The following is a 15295-nucleotide window of genomic DNA, read 5'->3' as shown; positions in this document are numbered from 1 at the left end:
TGCACTTCTTGGTTGATGGTGCATCGTCGGACAATAAAGAAGTGTCAAAAGTTTTCGCGCAATGAGAAATTCTTTCGTAACGTAGACGGTACACGAATGAATGAAAATCTGAGACGAGATCGCGAAGACAAAGATCGAGAACAAGATTCGTGAGCGATTGCGCGACATAATGGGAATTTAAGATTACGAAAGAGATACGGAGAGTCTTGGGATCGGAAGTTCTCGACCGAAATAATGCAAATGTGCATCGATACTGTATCGCGCCGGCAATTTGAACGGTAAATCTACTGAAATATTTGCGTCGCATCGCGCGTTAAATCGTATACGTTGAAACGTAATAAAAATATCGGAATACGAATCAAGAACGATGTACGCTCTCTGTAACGGTTGCGTGAAAAAAATGATTTACAAGTAATTGTTTTAGATCGTCGCTTTGAGTACTCTCGACGTTGAGGCGGATAAGCAACAAGTCGAAGCCAATAGCGATGTTAAACCGTCGTTTAATTCAATTCAGGCCTGGATGTCGCTACGTTAAGAAGTTTCTACGAGCAGAGTTAACGGGGCTGTACACAGCGCGCAAAGTATGCGTATTTAAGTAAGTAGATCCCTCTCGTAATCACGCCGTTGAAGTTGCCATCGAAATAGTTCGAATCGTTTCGTTTCGCAGGGTGGTCTCGATTTTACTTGTCGAATATTCGCATCGAGTACGCGGGGGTTAAAGTTGAGGGTTGGATGCGTAGTGGATGGGCGCGTGGTGCGAAGGTGAAAAGCAGCACACTCGAGAGACGTCACTTGTCCACGGTTTGCCAAGCAGTGAACTGTCGAGTTTACCTCTCGGTTTCGGGATACAAGTAATATCGACGAGTGGAGTCGCGAAACACTTGCGACTTGAAAATTTATGTTTATCCATTTGTGACGCGATCCAAGTACGGACGATCTCGGCGCAGATCGGTAACGGGTAAATTGTTTATCGAAAACGGCGCGATATCATCGAGAAACAAAATTACGAGGTAGAATGTTTGGTGTAACTTACCGAATGATTGTTTCGCGCGATATTAAACGAAAAGCCATCGACAGGAAAAATGACTGTTGTTTTCGAAGCGAAGATAAACTTTTATTGCGCGAGCTGAAAGGTACGGAGCAAAAGTGATCAATTTTCGCTTCGAAAGGTGACCAAGACTCGCGAAGGATGAATATTTCGGACGAATATTTGTATTTGGAAAACATTAGCGACCATACGTATCTAAACGAATCGGCATTTCTGAACAAAGTTCTGGGCCTCAAGTACTTGCCCCTAATAATGGTGTTGCCTGTTACTTTAGTCTACGTCGTTATCTTCGTAACTGGTTTCGTTGGCAATATAGCTACTTGCATCGTCATCAGAAAGCACCCTAATATGCACACGGCGACAAACTGTTACTTGTTCAATTTGGCGGTGTCCGATTTGTTGCTTTTAATATTGGGTGAGTTTACACGTGCTCGTTAATTATTATACTACCCATACATACGTATATATTCCATGTAGTTTGTGTCAGTCTTATTCGCCAAAAATTTCTTTAAGAACAAACGACTATTTCACTAAAGACACAATGCATTTTGATCATCATTTTAAACCGTTGCAGATGATAATTCTTAAACGTTTGTTGGATAATAGAACTGACTATCGGGAGATATTTTTTACGATGATTAATTGATTTCGTCGAGGGTAGATAAATTACGAAAACGAAAACAAAACCGACAATTTCCTCGTCCGTTGTGCGAAACGTTGTTTTATATCGTACACGAGCAACCAAATTGTGTACGTGGATGTTAATCGGTGTAAATCTACTCTACAAATGCACTGATCGTTAGTAAACAATAATAAGCATCCTGAAGAAGAGTTAGCTGATTCGATGAATTAGAAGTAAGAGTAAATACGAGTATAAGAAACGCGTACCAGTAATGTTGCAATTATGATTACAAGTTCTTTCGATGCTTCGAGCAATGTCAAAGTTTTTTATTAAAATCGATCATCGACGTATTGAGCAGCCATGTGCTTTTCTCTCTACTTTTGAACCTGTTTTTAGCGAAGCTTTTAGAATTTAATCACGAGAATCTGCTGTTCGAATATTCGTTCGCGCATCTCGCAGATATTAATACTCTATTCGACGAAGTTTCCTTTCAAAGTTTCAATACGCGATATTTGCGAGGTTCGCGAAAATGATTATCGAAAAATGATTCGGATGTCGTCAAAGTAAACACAGTAGAAAGTACGTTCTACAGAGACGAAATTTTATTCGAAGTTACAACTTTACGCACATAACACTCGTGCTTTGATTTCCGAGCGGAAAATGCATATTTCTTGGGGGTAGAAGATTCAATGTCGTGAAAATACGACGGTGGATACAGGAAAATATGCACTTTGTAAGTTTACAGTAGTACGCGTGATAAAAGACGTGCATTTGGAGAAAAGGATACGTGTTCCAGGCAACATTCAAACTCGTTAGATTCCACATTGTTTCCATTTTAATCCTCGAATTGTTTCCAGCTGTATCAAAATTGACAAACTCTTTGAACCGTTCGACGATCGAAAGAAATAATCGTCTCATTTCTTTGCGTTCGTGATTAATTAACAACTAGGTCGGGTACGATCGGAATGGATCGAAAAAATGAAAAGAGACGCGTTTTATGGGTAGACGGAAGTCGTTCAAGTACGTGATTCTGGGATACAGGAACTGCGTTCTTACGTATGCATGCGTCGTATTTCCTCGCCCATCTAAATTTTACGTTTTCGCGGGTACATCTCGAAGCACGACAAAAATGAATCTTGATACGGGAAAGGAGAAATAGTGGAAAATGTAATGTATCGCGTGGGTTTTCAATCGGTGTGTTGAAAATTGTACGGGCACGATTGCTCTTCGAATAGCAAAGGTTCGAACAATTTCTTTCCGTGGCGACAGCGGTGAATTATGCGATGCGTTAGCTGGGGGCATTTCGAGAACCGTAGATAAGAGAATCGAACCGACGAGTTTTATCGAGTTTGGTTTCGTTTTCGAAAATGGTGATCGAGTAAAAACAATCGGATCATTTATAGATGCGGCACCTACGTTGCACCGGGAACCGATTAATTGGTTTATTTAGTTCGTAACTTTATGCAGGGCTGTATCTTACGAGTCAATATTTGCAGGATCGTCACGAATCAAACGTTAATTGCCGACTAATGGCTTGTTCGATATTTCTCGATGTAACGAAGGGTATCGTGTTACTCGTTGCGATATCTCACTTGTACCGAGTGTTGGATTGCGATTCCGCTGAATGGATTTATTTGCATCGAAAGCAGCCTTATTGTTAAATTGCGTACACTGATTCGATCGTTTTGTTCTTCGAAGCCGCTATTTTGTAGAATACTTTCAATCGACGCGACGATTGAATTCGCGAAACGTCCCGACGGCTTTGAATCGACGAAGTTTGAACGAAATTTCATAGGTGCTAAAAAGCGAAACGAAAGCTCGAATGCGATTTTTTTTTTCAGAAGCAAATGCAAACGCGAAATTATCGTACTTTCTTCTATTTCTCCGTTCATCGTTAAATTATGGAGAAACGACTTTTCGCGAAACTTTATCGTGCAGATCATCGAAAGGACACGTAAACAATTTATACCAACAATTTATACCGTGTCACGTTACATCATTCTTCCATTATACAATTATTGTCAGCATCTATTTTTGTATGCGATAAAAGTTCCTCCGAACAGCTATTGCTATTGAAAGTCGGTGCACGTACGGTTATTTATTTTACATTCGGGAGACGAACGTTCGATACACGAATATATGTATGCGCCGTTTGCCAACGAAAAATGTAATATTTTTTGAACGACACATTACATATCCTGCTTGCGTGCGTACGCTTGCATTTAGGAAAAATTTACCCTATTTATTAGGAGATGTGTCAGCCGCTAGCTGCGTACGAACACCTTAATTGATTTAACAACTACGTATATATTTTATTGTAACACATTCTTTGCTTCAACAACTCGATTTCGTCTAAAAAGAGGTAATTTTCAAGAAACGCGCGTGTACGGTATCGAACAACATTTTCGTTCGAATCGATTCTGTTCTAAACTATAAAAGTCTTTCGATTTTTGTTCAGGTATACCCACGGAGTTGAGTGTACTTTGGGAACAGTATCCATGGAAATGGGGATTAGTAATATGCAAATTACGAGCGTACTTCTCCGAATTGTAAGTCGATGTAACATTACCGTACAGGAAAACGCTGGATCCGAAAAAAAATTACACTTTAAAAGAATCGTGTCCTTTTCCATGTTGAAGGTCCTCGTACGTGTCGGTATTGACGATAGTGGCATTCTCATTAGAAAGGTATTTGGCGATCTATCATCCGCTTCGTCGTTACGCGAGCGGAGTGAAGGTCCCTATACGATTTATCTTGGCTGCATGGTTGATAGCTTTTATTTTCGCCTTGCCATTCGCTGTTTACACCACTGTCAATTACATCGAGTATCCGCTGGGTGAGTTTCTGCTTAAATTTCACTGCTAGTTTCCGTGTATCGAGGTTTCCAGTGCTCGTACGATAAACGTGTAACCCGTGGTCGTTGTCGAACTTAACATCGAACATTAATTAGGAGGAGCAGTTTCACATTCCCTGACCGTTTCGGCGAGTACTTCCTTTTCTGTGCGTTTGATTATTTGCGTACGAACGAAACTTCTTAATCGCGAATATTAAACCCTCTCATCTTTTTATCGGGCAGTCGCTACATACGAAGTGGCGTGTTTCGTTAGAAGTTTCGTGGAATAGGAATTGGAACAACTCCCCGGTGGCTAAATTACATTTACACGTAACGAGAAAAGTTTGCATTCCCACATTCCCATGCGAAGTAACGTTACACCGATTAAAAACCACTTCGCGGTAATTTCACTTGCAACATCGATACAGACGTTACCGAGGATGCTTGTAGATAGATATTATGTAAACGCGCGTACACAGACGTTAAACGTTTCGTCTCAGTGACTCCGAGACGGTTCACTTTTCTCATCGATTGCTCGCGTTGGCGCTCAGAACGTATGGCCTTTTGCGTAACGCGCGGTTTCCTTCCCAATAACGTCGAACGCGTTTTATATCACACTTTTGCATTTCAGAATCCAAAGGATACTTGGAAGAATCGGCGATTTGCGCGATGAAGAACCTACCCGAATTCCCGTTGTACGAACTTAGTTGTTTCTTGTTCTTCTTTCTACCGATGGCGTTTATAGCGGTGCTGTACGCACGGATGGGCTTTCGAATACAAACCAGCAGCCTCGAGCACACCGTTGAGGGATCCGTTCACGGAGAGACTAGGCAAGCTCAGTCACGGAAAACCATCGTTCGGGTGCTGAGTAAATGTCCAAACGTTAATTAAAGTGGCTGTTTCCTTTCATTTTTCGTTCCCCGTTTAGGTGATCGAGTAACCAGTATCGTTTCTGTAAATGTATCGATCTTGTCGCGTGTCCATTCTATGGCGAGGGTTTTTCCGATTCATTAGACGGCACGTACTATTTCACGCGAATGATACACGATGAACGTGTTCAAAACCGATGAAACACCGATGAACGTGTTTAAAAATTTACGAAGGAGCCGATGAACGTGTTTAAAAATTTACAAAGGAGCCGATGAACGTGTTTAAAAATTTACGAAGGAGTCGATGCTTCGATTCGTTAGAAACGTTAAAATTCCGTATAAGTCATCCTCGTTCATAATAGGCGACACCAAGAGCAAACTTCCGGTGGGCACGTTCTCGCGCGTTCAAAGACGTCTTTACTTCTACTCAATTCTATCGAATTTTTCCCTCGATTTCGCTTTTATTCGTCTAAGTTTCCATTCGTCCGTTAATCGAAGCATTGACGGATTTGAAAGCGAAAAAATTGTAAAACCGGTTCGCGAGTAGAATTCGATCAAAATTTTCTACCGAGTACCGAGGAACACCTATTTGCAAATACATAACCGAACGAGCGATTGAAAACTAGGACGTAAAATCGGCTTTGACATTTTAGTGGATCCGAAATTTAACCGTAATCTGTCGATATTTATTTCACAGCCGTGTACTGTATTTAATTTCGGAGCAGAACGCGTTACACATCGTATTCCACGATGTGTGGAATACGACAAAAATTGATCTCGTTCGTTGTATCGAATCGCATATATGCAACAACACTTTCGAGGACGTTTTGGAACCTTAACATCGCAAGCTGAGAACTCGAGTCAAAAGCGGTGTCGATTTATTCATCGATAATACCGTTTGGTTTTTTATTCGATAACAGAGGAGTATCGCTGCATTAATCGCGTGGCGTCCGATGTTTTCTTTTTTTTTTTTATCACGATAGACGGTGGCAATGACTCCGAAGCGTCCGCGAAAAGGAAATCGATGATTTCGTTCCACAGGTGCCGTCGTGACATTATTTTTCATCTGCTGGGCACCGTTCCACGCTCAGCGACTGTTGTACGTATATCGAGATCGAGTTCCAATGTTCGCCGACGTGAATCAATGGCTGTACCTAGTCAGCGGTTGTCTCTACTACATCACCACGACCATAAATCCAATTCTGTATAACGTGATGAGCGCGAAGTATCGAGGCGCTTTCAAGGAGACACTTTGCTGCTATCCAAGCAGGCCCTCCATTACAAGGGTCGACCTCAGCAGCACGAGAGACTCGAGTATGGCTTACGGTGGTGGACCCAGAACGGTATACCAGGTGTTTCGCGGAAGGAGACACTCGCGTAGCATCAAGTAAGCCAAAACGCTTGTTAATTTGTCGATCGTTTATTCCCTGCGTTTGACAGCCTCTCCGTTCGAGTTCCTCCTTTGTTTTCTCGTCGAATTTAATTTTCACGGCCGGTTCATACGAACCGGTCGGTATATACGAACTTAGCTTCTATCCGCGCGAAGGACACGAGTAAACATCACGTTTTGTGATTTTCTTTGGGGTACAGAGAGAATGCGTCGACTCGAGCCGAAAGCGGTTCGCGCGCGGCGGATCAATTGCGATCGAACGACGGGGAGAGGGAAAAACGATGTATCGCGGGCAAGAACGATTCGTCGATAAACGATAAAGATATCGACGAAATCACCGGTGAACCTTTACCACGGGTACCAAAGAAATCGTCGCTTCTCGTGCATGCAAAGAACGGACGAGTGAGATACCAGACGTTCGATAAGGTTGAAATCTCGTCGAACGAGACACGTATCTGATCGTTGATCACAACGAAACGATCACTGAAACGGCAAACGCGTCTGCGGATAATTGAACCGTTTGATATCTTAGAAAGAGAAAAATAGAAACGAACAAGGTCGCATTAATTTATAACAATGTTATCTCGAAAGCATCGCACGCTGTAAACTGATAAGACACCGAGTAGTACCCTTTCGAGCGAAACAGGATTCTAATCCCCTGACTTATCCTGTCAAGAGAAAGGGTTTATGTGTCCCGAAGTTCTTACTGGGCTTAGGACTCGTGGAAAAACTGGGCTTCACATGCGTGCCAGGATCGATCGAAGACACCGAACGTCTCAAGTACTTTGACGCTTGAAATAGTTACGAACATTTTAAGAGGAGCGGCACTAAATATAAGATGAGAGTCTCCTTCGTATAAATTGCACGGTGAGTCGTATAACCGGGTTTAATGTATCGGATAAAGATTTTTTTCATAAAAATATCGTACGCTATTGAATGAAAATAATTTCCCATGTTGAACAGCTAGCAGAGGACTCGTTGTCGCGAACTCTGGTCGATATTTCCAGCCAGAAAGAGATTATCGAGCGATCAACGGAATAGACGTGTTAACAAGTTATTAAATTAGAGACGTAGAGAAATTCTATGGAATTCGAAACTGTCTGTCTTGTTAACGGAAATGATCATCGAAATTATCAATAGTCGTATGTGTTGTTTAAACGAGTTCGGGATATTATGCTACGAACTTGATATTTTTTAAATTTATGCGCTGTCGCGTACCGACAAATATTGTGCAAGACCAATACAAACCTCAGTTAGAATAGCAAATCACAGTGTTATCGATGCACTGACTATGACTATGAATTTATTAAACGTCGACACGTGTAAAAACAACCTTTTAGATTGTAAAATATACACTGACCTATATACATGTTCACATTTCCCTTCGTATCGTTTTACAAACATACAGATCTTCTATTTAGAAAATTATACCAAATTCGCAGGAAAAATACATCGATTTTAAAATTCGAACGAAGAATTTGATTGGATTCATTTTTTATTGCCAAAAACTTACCACTTACCACTCTTTCTTAGCTCGCGAATCCCGGAAGCGCCTTAAACGCTCAAAACTTCGCAAACAAGTTAACGATAAAAATTAATGATAAAATCTTTACGCAGATCTTCATCGATAGTCTTTTCTCGTCTCGACGAGTGGTGAAAAATACATCAAATCTTCTCTCAAATTGAATTTGCAAATTTAATGTTATCTCAAGACCAATGAGTCTTACAGTATTGGAGAGGGAAGATATCATCTCGTAGATGAAACATCTAAGAAAATATCGAACAAAGTGTTTTTTTTTGTACAATATAAATTCGTCTTCTATAATTGAATATTGGAAACGAAGAATATATTTAATACGTTACGCAACGCGCAATATGTGTATTTATCAATATCTTGCGATATATTCTTAATATTTGTGTTTCTCCGTTGCGAATAAATGATTCTTCAACGAGAAAGATTTCAACAAGAAACGTTTAAGCAAAACTTTGCGATATGGATCAGATAATTTGCGATGCTGCGTGCTGATCGAGTCATCCAGATTTTGTATCGTGGTAAATCACCGTACTTATCGTTTTAAACATATTACTTTTAGCGAGATTTTCGGCTGTTAAATGAACTCTCTCGAACTCGTCTAAATAGCTTTAGGCTAACATTTGGATTCAAGCCAAAACATTTATCGACAAAGAAATAGTGCAATTTAAGTCATCGTTCTTAATCTTTGTCCTTCTACAATTCACAGTAATTTGTGATTAACTGTGTTGACTACAGAAATACACTAACATATTATAATTTATCATTGAACGATTCCTCTTCAAAACTTGTTAATAAACAATTGTCGAGAACAAAAGAGCAAAGTGTTGTCTGCGAAGAATACGTTTCCGTTCATTTTTATGAAACATTATCACGTACTCGTCAAATATTATCCATTTACTATATGTTTTCCCTTCTTCCCATCTTGCCGATATACGGGAATATATCTAGCGATATTTATTCTCCGCGCGAACAGCAACAATGATATTAGTTTCCGAGCCATAAAATGTCATGTCCTGATCCATCTATTTATACGAAATAATACAACGAAATTCCCAATCCCGAAGTAAAAATCAATCATGACGAAAGCAAAGCTTTCTAAGATGTTTGTTCTCTGGGTTGGTCGCAATATTGTGATGCTTAATTAAAACGTTGATTTATCACGAAAACATATTCACAAAAATTCTAGGATAAACACAAAAAGAAATCTATAAACAATTTCACTACAAATTATGTTTCGATCAAAGAAAAAAGATTAAACGTATGTAACCGGTTACCAGTTCCCTTCTTTCATTTTTATAAACATTTTCTTACGCCTTGTAATAAGAGTTATAATACAGTATTTTTTAGAATCATTTTTATTTTCGCATTATTTCGAGATAATTGTGTGTAAACTATGTCCTACGACGGTTGTTAATAATTATGATAAATAAACATTAAGATATTGCGAAATCTGCGAAGGCAAACGGTTTCGGTGAATGTTTGTTCATTTCCGCTATTGTTATTAACATTTATGCTTATTCCGACTATTAATCTTAAAATACGCATCTTATTTATGCATTTATGCAGATTAATATTCAGAATATGTGTAAATGTTAATAACAATCGCGTTTAGGAACAAATATTCACTGAAACTGTTACGAGACTTCTACAGCAAAAAATATAAATCTAACTTATTTTTAATACTTCTTAATTTCCATTGTAAAACTTTTAAACTATTATTATTTATAATTTTAGAATATTATTGTTACATATACAATCTAGTATGCAAATTTCAAGTACAAGTAGCGCAATCTGTGGCTATTAGGCCAAGTTTGTCGAGGAATAATTTTTATCCAGGTCGCTAGATGTCGACACAAAGACTCTTTAGCAGTTTTAGAACCATTAGCGACTGAAAAGTTTCATAATTTATCATGAATTTTTATACTACATTAGAAAATTATTTTATGAATGTATGTAGTTACTATGTAATATTGTAACATTGAACATATTTGTAACCTGTACGAAAGTCTGAGTATTTTAATGAAACCTAAGAATATGAAGATAATTCTAATCTATTTCAATAAATTCATTTCGTGCAACGTGTGCAGCTTTCTTTCTGTTTTCGTTTTGTTTGCATTGTCTTTATGCGATCCGTAATAAGTTTTAAGTTGAACGTAGTAATTGTAGTTCGATTATTTCTTTCTTAGAAATATGAGGTATGATAGAGTAGGACCGAAGGATAAATGAAATTGCAAAAATTTTATTAACCTATAAGGCTAGCTGAAATATTGGAAATATTCTTAGTGTCGCGTTACCAACATTTTTCACATTTCATCTGTGGGGATAGGAATTAATCTTATTAATAGATTGCGCAGTGTGGTTTGACAGGATTATATGTAATACATATGAATGACTTTTTTAAGTTTACTACCTTTACCGACTTCAGTGTTTCAGCTGAACACAGTTCTCTGAATCGTCGTTCTTGAACGAAGATGTCGCATCAGTACAATTGAAATTATACGACCGTCGGTATTTCAGATCGTGTAACACCACTCCGTTAAAATTGAATATCTATTCTGTATCTTATGTGTTTATGAAAGAAATCGTAATTTTAGGTTTCTCTTGTTTTTTTAAACCCTTTGCAATTAGTTTCTTTTGCGAAATTTTTTCTTTCTTTATTGTTAAACGCATGCTATGTTTAATTTGAGGTATTGACTATCGTTACAGTTTTTAGCATAGAGGATTCGACATATTGGTACTTATATCCGCACAGTTGGCTGGATTGAACTCCAACGAACTCGAGAGATTGAAAGTTTGAACGGCTTTTTATAGATTATATCCTGAATTGAAAGATTTGAAACAAAAATTCACAAAGTAGGTGTACTCTAACATAATCTAATTCTTTATTTTCTACTGTATGTACTAACGAGAATATTTTAATATTTCCTATTTTGTTTTCTCAATTTTATGTGATACATGTGTTTGAATTACACTGTGTTTTTGTTTACACATGTGTCCTTTAAATATTTCAAGATTTATTTCAATTTATGAAAAGAAAAACTATATATTAAAAGTAATACAAAATATTTATTATGTTATTGTTTTAGAAATGAATAGAGACTTTCTATTTATTAGTTTTGTTCATAATATATACTTGAAATAAATGACTTGAAGCCTTGTTTTAAAGATTACATGTAAACTGAGAATGTCTAAACACAGTAAGTAAACTTAAAACTTTATTTCTCATATAAATATTTATGTTGTATAGTATTTATTTGAATTTTATATTAATTTTTGTAGGAAATAAAATATTTTATGAATTAAAAAATAATGTACAAGAAAAGAAAACATGCAAAGAGTATGGAAATATAAAAATGCAGACTGATGAGGAAATAGAAAAATCTGTAAGTGAGTCGCAAAACTTTTGTTTAAAATTATCGCCAAATTCTACTATATGCGATACCCAAGATGTAATTGCAAACAATGAGAAAGATACAATAGTGATAAGTGACTCTAGTTCTAGCTGTTGTAGTTTCAAACATTCCCCTGAATTGAAGTTTACATACAACAAACATTTTACTATAAACAAAGAAGTATATGTTGTGGATTCTTCAGATTCTTCAGATACTCAAGAAGATAGATTCTTTCAAACATGGCGGAAGAAGAAAAAACACAATCTTTCAATTCGTAATTGGGAAAGAAAAAATGTAAATAGGAATAATACACTATTTATTTCCGATGATACTTCATCCGACAGTAGCGAATCATGTAAAAGATATATTCAAAACACTGATAAAACTAGTAATAGTTATATCAATTCTAGTCCAGATAATATAAAAAGTGGATCAAATACAATTACTCAGGTCTATAGTACTACAGTGAATAAAAGAAATTTAATATCAAGTTCTGATGTTTGTAGCAATAGCTCTAAAAGTGTTGACCAACCTAGTCAAGTTTCAATTGCTAATAATAACGACAATAACAACTTGAAGAAACAGTTTACACGAAAAGATGCTCGAAATATTATAAAAAATATAAAGTCATCAAGATTGGTGTACGAATCACCAAGGAGAGAGAAAAATTTAATAATTGACGAAAGCATAAACAGTGATTTACATCCAGCTGTTTCACCCAAAAATAATTTAAAAATAAACAATAAAATTATTGACGAAACTGTAATAGATTCTGAGAGTGATGTTATTCAAGGGTCCGAAGTTAATGTAACAAACTTGTATAAAAATCATATTAGTCGATTTTTAGATGCGCCACATGCAAGTAAAGATGAGGGGACAATTTGCATGGAATTATCAGAAAGAAAAAAGCGACAAATTTCAACATGGCTCATGACTAATTCACCTGATTCAAAAAGTGATAATTCCATTGATATTGTGCCTGCCAGTAATAAAGATGATTTTAGTTCTGGAAACAGTAGTCTAGAAAGATTAGAAATGAATTACGAAACTCCAAATAATAGAGGAAAGATACAACATATATTTATGAATGAAAAAATAACGAATCAAGATTGCAATAAAATAACTCAACCTGTAGTATCGCAACAAATTACATTGCACGAATCTACACAGCTATCAAGAACCAATGTTCTTCAACTTCCTGCATCAAAGGATAATCATACAAATAATATATTTTCAACTCCTACAATACATAAACCACAAAATATAGATGTTATGGATTGTGCAGATATATTAGACAAGTTATATGGTGCATCTTGGCGAGAAAAAGCAAATATATTGTTTCCAAAATCTGAACCACGAAAGCATGTAATATCTACAAGAAACAGAGCTGTTCAAACTGAAAGGTAAATTACAAGTATTGTTTTTCACTTTATAACACTACAATTAAATTCTGCATATTACAGAAAAAAGAGAAATGGAGAAAAAGTTGCTGTAACAGATTCGAATGATGATGGTAGCAATATGCGTAAGTTATTACATTATATATTATTACATGTATTACCGCGATTATATTGGGTTTTGTGTGTATATTAAATGGAAAATAATAAATATTTAAAATTTTATTCAGCCTTAAAGGATTTGAAAGCACAAATATCTTCGACAAAAAAAGCTACACGAAAAAATGTTAAGCAAAAGTGTAGTTTTATTAATGATGAAAGCTCATCGGAAAGCGGATGTGAAACTTCGTACTATACTGCCCTAACAAATCCAAGATTATCAACAATTAGAGTAAAATCCAAATCAACAGTTCCATCAATTGTACAAAGGTAAAGAATATGTCTTTAGAATGTTTACAAGTATGAGGGAATTGTTAATAATTATTGTAATATATTTTCGTAGAGGTATTGCAATATATGATACAGATACTGAAAGTGAAGGGAAGAAAAATAACAGTAATGAAGACTGTAAAGTAAGAGGAAAAAAATTGTTATTTAGCGACGATGAGAGTGAACATTCAAGTACCAGTGAATTTGATCCTGGTGATGATATACCATTAAAACCTAAAACTAAAAAAGGTATTTTACATATGTTACTAAATTATAATTGTATAATAATATGTCTCAGTCATAAATATTTAATATTTTTATAGATCCTATACAAATTTCACGAAATATATCTAAGATAAATTCTGCAATTAAATCAATTGGAAACCGAAAATATGAAAAACATAACAGTTTTTTAGCTTCTTTATCTGAAAATGTTCCCATTGCTAATGTACATCCAAATGCTAAAAGGTACAGAGTGGATTATAAGAATAGTAAAGAAAATTTGTGTAATCATTTATATAAACTATACAATGAAAATGTATTTGATAACAAATTACCAAAAGATATGTTAATCGAGTGGAGTATTCGTATGAGAGGAAGTGCCGGTTTTTGTTATAATAAGAAATCTTTGAAAACACTTGGAGGTGTCGTGAGGTCTTCAAGAATAGTTCTAGCAACAAAAGTACGTTTTATTTCTTAAAGAAAGACAACAAATTAAGATTTAAATTAAGCTTATAATCGTTTGTATAGGTTTTAGATACCCCAGATCGACTTCGAGATACTTTAATTCATGAAATGTGTCATGCAGCAGCTTGGTTAATAAATGATGTTTCGGATGGTCATGGTCCATTTTGGACAGGATGGTACATTGTAGTAATATTAATTACAATTTTCATATTTATTTAATATTATTTTGATTTACAACATTTTAGGGCTAATAAAGCTATGAAAACATTTCCTGAGCTCCCACCAATTCGAAGGTGTCATGACTATAAAATTAAAACAAAATTCACGTATAAATGTGTAAGCTGCGGGTACAGGTAAAGTGTTTTGCATAAAATTTCTAAGGTATAATGGATTTATTTATCTACATATTTGTTAATACGTAATTAAATTTTTGTGTTAGCATTGGTAGACATTCAAAATCTCTGGATATTGAAAAGAAACGGTGTGGCCATTGCTACGGAAAATTTGAATTATTATTAAATAAAACAACAAAATCTGGAATCGTTCAAGTACGGACACCCAAAAAAGAACTTACTGGATTTGCACTTTATGTAAAAGAAAATTACAATGTTGTAAAGAAAAAGCATAACAAAAAGCATGCCGAAGTGATGAAGATTTTAGGTCAGCAATTTTCTGCAATTAAAATTGTAAACAAACCAACAAATCTTGAGAACGATCCAGGTACTCCTGGTTAAGTTAGTAGTAGAACACAGATCGAGCATTTTTATAAAATGCTTTTTTTTATATATATAAATTGTACATTTTTAATATAGCTGGGTATTAATTGGATACTCTTATTCAGATAAACACTTTATGACTTACAAAACTGATCTGGTCTTACCATTGCAGGCATGAAGTATAAGTTTTGAAATGAATTTTTAATTGTATACAGAAACAAAATTATTATATCGTTTATAAAGTATATAAATGCATACATTTTTGATAGATACATTGTATAGACAGAATTACAGCTTGTAACGATTGTGTGAGTGTAGCATAATAAACAGCACGTGTGCAAATTGAATTGTTATCGCTTAATTTTAATTGAAAACAAA

General features: G+C 35.9%; 2 protein-coding genes across 2 annotated transcripts; both read left to right on the top strand.

Moving 5' to 3' along the window:
* The first annotated feature begins 1189 nt into the window (after positions 1–1189).
* LOC143151669 (neuropeptides capa receptor-like) lies at positions 1190–7551 on the top strand. The gene is made up of 6 exons (XM_076321019.1): positions 1190–1463; positions 4129–4219; positions 4310–4506; positions 5135–5371; positions 6414–6759; positions 7479–7551. Exons 1-6 carry the CDS (start codon positions 1190–1192, stop codon positions 7549–7551), a joined length of 1218 nt encoding a protein of 405 aa, XP_076177134.1.
* A 3301-nt stretch (positions 7552–10852) lies between these two features.
* Positions 10853–15258, top strand: LOC143151112 (uncharacterized). The gene is made up of 11 exons (XM_076319933.1): positions 10853–10890; positions 11003–11149; positions 11383–11493; positions 11576–13091; positions 13152–13213; positions 13316–13514; positions 13588–13763; positions 13838–14196; positions 14265–14377; positions 14447–14554; positions 14641–15258. Exons 3-11 carry the CDS (start codon positions 11481–11483, stop codon positions 14933–14935), a joined length of 2841 nt encoding a protein of 946 aa, XP_076176048.1. The 5' UTR covers positions 10853–10890; positions 11003–11149; positions 11383–11480; the 3' UTR covers positions 14936–15258.
* Positions 15259–15295: the final 37 nt, after the last annotated feature.

The sequence above is a fragment of the Ptiloglossa arizonensis genome, chromosome 9 (assembly GCF_051014685.1).
Source record: "Ptiloglossa arizonensis isolate GNS036 chromosome 9, iyPtiAriz1_principal, whole genome shotgun sequence".
NCBI lineage: Eukaryota > Metazoa > Arthropoda > Insecta > Hymenoptera > Colletidae > Ptiloglossa > Ptiloglossa arizonensis.
Note: the sequence above shows the minus strand (reverse complement) of the source record. Positions and strands in the feature narration are given on the sequence as shown.